Below are 7,501 nucleotides of genomic sequence, written 5' to 3'. Positions count from 1 at the left end.
GGGGGGGGGGGGGGCAAGCGCAAGCGCGTGGCAAAGGGGGCCTGCAGCCCGCTGCGCTAGAGTGACTCACTGAAAATGCAGTCATCAGAGGATGCGGCCGTGCAGGCCCGTGCAACAGCGAGCAGCAGCAGCGCCGCCGCCAGTCCTTGGGGCCTGCTCTCCATGCCTGTGCCATTTGTCAATTCGGGGACGAGGGCAGCCACAGTGTGCGCTGTCGTCCAGCACCACATGGCCAAGGCAAGTTCCAGGTACTGAAACATGACTTTCCAGTACGTGCAGTAGTGCGACGACTCTCAAGTACCCGAACGACAGTGCTGGCGGGCAGCGCTGTGCTGGTGGTCGGCTCACACAGGGCTACAGGGCACTGGCACAGGATATTCAGGATTATAGCTAAGTCAATCGACCGGAAGTGCTGGCACTTGACACAGCCCCACAGCCCACCTTTGCAGGCGGGATGGCCTGCCTGCCGAGTGACCTCGCGTGGCTGGTCAATCCGAGAGCGAATGTACGAAATCAGGCCCTTACACAGCGTCTCTCTCACCACGCAGCCGGCGTGCTCAGCACCGGCCACAGACAGCGAGTTACAAGGGACGACAAGGTCGAGATGTGTGGAAAGCGCGTGAGCGTGCAAACATGTCTATGATGCAGAATCAACTTGTCCGCCAGATCCCACCGGTGGCAGTTGTCACTAGCATAAGAGGGAACACCATCCTTCGTGTACAGCATGCGTTCCACAGACTTGTGGCTGGCCACTCTGGCAGAAAGCGTGTGTCAGCAGGCGCTCGCCTCGCATGGCAGCAGGTGATCAACTAACCCCATGGGCAGGGCTCGTTCAGAAAAGCCCCATAGACTGCCACATATCTGGCCCTTCGGGAGCCTGCCGCAGCCACGTTGATACTGCGCCCTTTGTGATTTGCAAGCAGTGCTGCCGTGTCGGGGGCTGCACGGGTGTGTGCAGAAAAACCTTCGCCCAGCTTGTCGCACGCTTGCCCCACCTACCCACAAGTTCGCCGGCGGCGACCGCGCTGGGCCGCGGAGGATGCGGCGTGCGCCACAACTTCTACGCCCTGCTGGCATCGCCGTGGGCGCTGCCCTCGGGGCCTGGCCTGGATGAGTGGCAGGTCGCACTGGATGCAAAACTATACATATCAGGGGATGCGGCGGCTTTGATTGCAGCGTTACTTCACAAGCCAAACCCTTGTAGTAGCATGACCGCATGCACTTGAAGGAATTCGTCATTGCTGGCGCGTCGTAATTTGACGAGTGCAGGGAGCGTGCAACGCGCGCGGTTTGCACCAGCCATTGTCGCTGGCGCCAGGAGTGCTGTGCCCCCTCCCATACCCAGTGATCAACGCAATGTCGGTTGGCGCTGCCGGTGCGCCGTAACCCCAAAACAGGATACGCACCCTCGCTGCGCAAGGTTTGGTGCAGCAGAGAGTGGAAGCAAGAAGGTGGACGCCCAAAGCCCTCCCAGCCGGAAGCAGCAACCAGGGCATGACAGCAGATGCCTTTGCAGGCGTAGGGCAGTGAGGGCATCGCAACGGCAAGTGCGGGGGCTGGGCGCACGGAGGTGTCTGGCAGAGGGAGTTGTGCGTGTGCGGGGATTGGTTGGCTTCAAAGGGCCTTGAAGTGGAGTGGTGGTTTGCAGCCCGCACACTGCTTAACTAGGACAAGTCAGGTTTTTTGGAAAATACGCCATACTGAGGAGACAAGGGTGCATTTGCTCATGTAGCACCAGTTCAGCTGTGTCGCGTCCGCGCCAGGAGATGCAGCGCACGCACGGACGCCGGCTGCCGCGCGCCGCGCGGTGCGTGCTGCGCGCCGGCTGCGCACCAAGGGGCTGCATGTGCGGGTGCGTGGTCGCCTGCAAGCACGCATGCTCACGGGGCACCTGTGCTGAGATCAGAGGCTGTCACGCCTTGAAACGGCTTCGAGCACGCGCGCAGGCGGCCAGGCGGCTGCCTTATTCAAGGAAAGGGAGGGGCCACCGATACGCGCCGGGCCGCGACGGTGGAACTGCATGCTGCGAAAAGGAGTTTGAAACACAACAATCAACAAAAACATAGGGTTTCTGCGGCGCTGCCCCAAAGGTGGAGCCAGTAGCCAAGGCTGCAAGGTATGAGTGGGGCAATCGTGCCTGCTGGCTGGAACTGACTTGCGTAAGGGAAAGCGCCCGCCCGGGAATCGTGGCCATCAGACCTAGCGTGCAGGAGGCCAGCGGGGCGCACGTCCATGCTGATCGCCGTGCGCGCACAAGGGGGGAGCCGGGAGGCGCGAGGACAACGGGCTTGCTTATCAGCCGGCGTTGCCCCCTAGGTCGACAAGGGTGGCCGCGTGGCACCCCCTGGTGGCCCGAGTGTGCACCGTCACCGCCACCGTCACCGGGTGTGCCACGTTGCCGTAACCGTCCTTGACGTTTACGACGAACCCGCCCGCCAGACTCTTCGCCGCGCCGCCGCCGCCGCCGGCGCGCACGCACACGCGGCCGTCCGGCAGCGCCGCGCAGTCCGCCGCGGGCAGGGCGGCGGCGGCGGCGCCGCCGCTCGCGCACTTGACCATGAACGCCATCGGCGCGGCATCCTCGCAGTTGTCTGTGACGGTGACCAGCTCGGCGAGCCGCCAGCACGCCCACCGCGGCGCAGTGGAGCGCCAGCTCACCGGCGACGCGCAGACGCCGCGCGGCGCGCGCGGCTTTACGATGGGCGCCGTCGAGTCCCTGACAGTCACCGCCGGCGCAGAGCACGACGCTGTAACCTTGGACACGGGCGTGACCGCGGTCACCGTCATGCCGCGCGTGCCGGGCTCGAGCGGCGTGCCGGGCGCGAAGGACAGCTGCACGCCGTCCCTCGGCGCGCGCCCGCTGTGCAGCAGCCGCGCGGCGATGCTGGTGGAATTGATCGCCGCGCACTTCGCTGGCGACGCGAAGAGTGTCACCGGCGCCTGGGAGCAGGCCACGCAGGGGCGGCCGACGACCGCGGTCGACAGGACCACCCTCGGCTGCTCGGCACCCTTGGAATCCACGACAGACATGGCCAGCTCAACGTCTGTCCTGCCAGGCTGGAGGGTCCATTTGAGGGCGGGCCCGCTCCCCACGATCACCCGTCCCCCCGCGGCCCCCGCCGCCGCGACGCCGCCCGCCGGCTGCTTCCCTGCCGCCGCTGCGGGCGGCGCGTCGGCCCAGCGGGCGGTCCACTCGTATCGCGCCACCTTGTGCCCGGCCGGCAGCGCCGCCGCCGCCGGCGCGCGCACCTCCGCCGCGCCGCCGGCGCAGGCGGGCTCCGGCGCGGCGAGCTCGAGCGCCAGGGGCGCCGGCGGCGCCGGTGCGACGTCCAGCAGGGTGGTCCAGAAGTATAGCGTGTTGTTCGCGCCCGGCGGGCCGGCGCCGGCGGTGACGGCAAGCTCCACCATGTAAAGCCCAACCGGCAGCGCCCCCGTCTTCGGGGTGCGCCCGAGCGCCGTCGCGACCGCTGTCCCTGCGTCCGCCGAGGAGATCCGCCATGCGAACTGCAGATCTCGGGGCGCGGCCGGGGGCGGCGTCACGGTCAGGTTCGAGCAGTCCAGGATGACGCGCGACAGCTCCCGGCCGCTTGGGGCCGCGCACGAGCCGGACACAAAGCCCCTGCTCGCGCCGCTGGCGCTGTCCCATCCTAAACGAGGGACAACAATGAGCATTGATGACCCGCTTGTGCTGGCCGGGGCCGGCACTGGGCCGGCCTGTGGGCCCTTTGAGGCCGGGGCGCTCGCGTTTGCAGGCGCCACCAGCCGCAATTGAAAGGCGCCGGGGGTTGAAAGCTGGAAGGTCGCCGAGGCGCCGGCCGCCTCCGCCACCCGTTGCCCGGTGAGCGAATTTGTCAGCTCCCACTTGCTGCCTTCTGCCGCCGCCTGCCAAGGCTGCGGGTCGCCGCCGCCGCTGCCCTCGCTGCTGCGGCTGCTTGTGTGCGGCGCCACAGGGAGCAACCCTGAGGCCGCTGCGTCCACGCGCAGAGTTGTGCCCTGGCCCAACGCCATCGATGGCAGGCGCAAGGCGCGCTGGCCTGGGATCGGAGCCGCTGCCACCGCCGGCGCGGCGAGGTGCTGCTGCTGCTGCTGCTGCTGCTGCTGTTGCTGCTGCGGTGGCTGCTGCTGTGGTGGCTGCTGCTGCGGTGGCTGCTGCTGCGGCGGGTGCTGCGCCTGATGCTGCTGCTGCGGTGGCTGCTGCTGCTGCGGCTGCTGCTGCGGCTGCTGCTGCTGCGGCTGCTGCTGCGGCTGCTGCTGCGGCTGCTGCTGCGCTGAATGCGCCCCACCGCTGGCCGCAGCCGGCTTTGAAGCCGGTGGCGCCGGCGCCGGCGATGGGGATGGTGATGACGCCGGCGCCGGCGCCGGCGCTGGCGGCGCATCCAGATGCGGCTGCTGAGGCAACAGCAATTGCGGCAGGTCTGTTCGCTGCGTTGTCGGCATTGGCACCGGCGACAGGGTCGAAAGGAACGCCGTGAGCAGGGTGGGTACCTTGCCCTTGGGCAACGTAAGCGCAGGTGGCTTTGTAGAGACCCCCAGCGCAGACGGCCCGATGAGGACGGTGGCGGCTGGCGTCGGTGCTGCTTGTGGCGCCAAGGCGGCTGGCGGCTTCGCCTCCACCGCAGGCGTCCCTGGTGCACCAGCTGGCTTGGCAGCAGCAGGGGCGTCGGCGGTGGGTGCTGCTGGAGTCGTTTTGGGTGGTGACGCAGGCGATTCCGCGGGTCCTATCACCGTGCTTGCTGCAGGCAGGACCACAGCGGCTTGCTTTTGAGTTGCCACGACCACTATGGGTACTGCCAGCGGCACTACAAGCGCTGGCGCCGGTGCCGGCTTGGCCGCTGTACCCGCCGCCCATGACTCTGGAAACACAGGCGCCAGCCCCGCCTCGTGCGCCGCACCCGTCGCCACCCCCGCCGCCGGCAGCGGTGCGGCCTCGCGAGGGGGCGCGGCCGTCGCCGCTGCCGCGGCTCCCTCCGCCGCTTCCTCGATCGCCGGCTCAACAACCTCTTCCACAGGCAAAGGCTTGCTGACACCATGTGCATCAGCGACCATACCATGTACCTGATCCAGCGTTGCAGCGGCCCCCGCCGCACCCCCGCCGGCCGGCTCCGCCCCCTCGTGCGCGCCGCCGCGCACCGGCGCCGCCCCCGCAGGGGCGTGCGTGCTGTTCGCGCCGGCGTCGGACGCCTCGGCGGCGGCGGCGACGGCCATCAGGTCAGCGGGGAAGACCTTGACGCTTGCGACGCCGGCGGCGACGCCGCCTTTGCCGTCGTTTGCCGTGATCAGTAGCGTATAATCGCCCGCGGGGATTCCCGCCAGCGAGACCATCTCGCCCGAGCCCTCCACGACCTCCGGCGGAGACGCGGCCCCGTCGTCCGCGCCGCCCCCCGCGGCTGCGGCGGCCGCGGCTGCGGCGGCTGCAGGGCCGCTCTTCGTGCCGGCGATGATGGTGGTGCGGATTTCGAGACTGTCGCCGTCAGGGTCCGAGGTCGAGCCGGCGATGCTGACTGCCCCGCCTGAGAAGCCAACAAACGAGAGGTCGGGCCGCACCACCGGCGCTTGGTTGCCGCCGCCCCCGCCAGCTGGCCGCTCGCCGCTCGCAACAGCTGGCTGCGTGACCGCCGGTGGCACCCGGACGGGTGCAGGCGCTGGGGAGGGAGCCGGCGCTGCCTCGACGGTGAAAGTCTTCTTGGCGGTGGCGATGGCGCCCGAGGTGTCTGCAATCAGCAGGCCGACCTGAATGTTGCGAGGGGTGAACGCGCAGCGTGGCGGGGTGATTAAGAGGGGCCAAGGCTTAGCACCAGCCGTTCTGCAATATGATGGATAGCTGATGCGATTCCACAGCCTCGTGGCTCTTGCATGGGGTGTGACACGGCGTGGCCGCGCAGCTATGCGCTCTGCACGCTTGCATCGTGCATTTGCAAACGTGTGGACATCAGCGTGTATTGGCGGCTAATATGTCAACCCACGAGCATTGGGATCAAAACCAGCATTCACCTGATACTTTCCAGGTGCAATCTGCACCTCAGCCACCTGCCCCTGCGTGCTCGCCACCGGCACGCGGTCTGGCAGCGTCACCACACCCCAGGTGTAACTCTTGATCTGAGACCCCTGCGCCGCCGCCGACCCCGTGGCGTCCAAGGTTATCGTCGCCGACGCGCCGCCCTTGGACGCCCTGACGGCCGCCTCGAGCGGCGCTGGGCGGTTGATCACGGCGAGGGTGGGGCGCGCGCCCGAGGCGGGGGCGGTGGCGCTGGGGACGCCAATTGTAAAGGGCTTGCTGGCTGTGGCTGTGCGGCCCTCTGAGTCGAATACTCTCACATAAGCAATGTAAGAGCCCTGTTGGTAATGGACAGCGGGTGTGAGGGAGGTCAAGGTGGATTGTTTGGAAGCAAGGGCGGGGCAGATTGGGCTTTAACGTCCAGAGGGGGTTGCTGCGTACTGGAGGGGCAGCACACGACTACGTCAACCGAGCCCCAAAGCAGAATCCCGCGGCTACCAGACGTGCGGCCCCACCATCCACAGGCAGACCATGATCCAACAACAAAAATTGTTCCATTCACAGCCAGCTCACCACGGGGAGCGTGACGTAGGCAATAGTCCCTGTCGGGCTCGCCACAACCTCCAGGCCCGGCAGCCGCTGCACCAGCCACGCCACAGACACCAAGTACAGCCCGGGCCCCGCCCCCGACCCCGTCGCGGACAGCGCCACGCGCGCCGCCGCGGAGCCGTCCGGCGCGCCCGCGGCAGATGCGGGCTCCACGTCTCTAGGCGAAGCGATGGCGGCGACGGTCGCTGCCCTGTCCCCGACCACAAAAGCCCGATCCGCGGTGGAATTGAACCCCAGTGCGTCCCGGACGACGAGGCTGGCAGAGTAGGCGCCCGGCGGCAGCTCGAGGGACGCCTTGGGGCCGGAGATCGTGGTGATTATAGATCTGTCCGAGGCGGACGAGATCGTCCACGTGTACGAGGCGACGGGGCGCCGTGCCGCTGCGGTCGTGCCGGCGGCGTCGAGCAGGATCGTGGCCGGCGCGTCGCCGCTCGTTTTGACGAGGCCCGCCGGCGACGCGATCGCTGCGGACAGCCTCGCCCCGACGGGCGCGGCCGGCACCTGCGGCACCAGCGCCGCCGCGCCGGCGGCGTCCGGGGCGGCGCCGCCGGGCGGCTGGGGGGCCGCAGCGGGCTTCGGGCAGGGGCCCATGAAGGTGGTGCCCACTGCGACGCCCAGCAGGGCGGCCCAGCCCGTCCCCACCAGCTGGCCGGTCTCCTTGGAATACGTGCACTGTTGATTCTGCACCATGGATTTGGATGGGTTTGCAGGCAGGGTGATTTTGGTGCCAAAGGGTGGAAGCCAGCTCCCACTAAACGTTCTCTGATGTTGCATACTGATCAGAGGCCGTTCAAGCGCTTGAGAGGGGCATCAGCCCGTCGTTCAACCAGCGACCACTTGTTACCTCCCCCAAGCCACCCGCTCAGCTGCATGTCCACCCACCCGTCCCCTCAGGCC

The 7,501-nt window shown here is 68.0% G+C and overlaps 1 protein-coding gene across 1 annotated transcript; it reads right to left on the bottom strand.

The window, feature by feature from the left end:
* Window positions 1–2,295: 2,295 nt before the first annotated feature.
* On the bottom strand, window positions 2,296–7,294 carry MNEG_10216 (hypothetical protein; the record flags this gene model as incomplete). Its single annotated transcript, XM_014041312.1, has 4 exons — window positions 2,296–4,389; window positions 5,056–5,730; window positions 5,992–6,333; window positions 6,569–7,294. The coding sequence occupies 4 exons, from the start codon at window positions 7,292–7,294 to the stop codon at window positions 2,296–2,298; spliced, it is 3,837 nt and encodes a 1,278-aa protein (XP_013896766.1).
* Between the last annotated feature and the right edge of the window lie 207 nt (window positions 7,295–7,501).

Source organism: Monoraphidium neglectum (assembly GCF_000611645.1).
Source record: "Monoraphidium neglectum strain SAG 48.87 unplaced genomic scaffold scaffold02227, whole genome shotgun sequence".
Taxonomy (NCBI): domain Eukaryota; kingdom Viridiplantae; phylum Chlorophyta; class Chlorophyceae; order Sphaeropleales; family Selenastraceae; genus Monoraphidium; species Monoraphidium neglectum.
The sequence above is the reverse complement of the archived record's forward strand: the minus strand, read 5'-3'. Positions and strand labels throughout refer to the sequence as shown.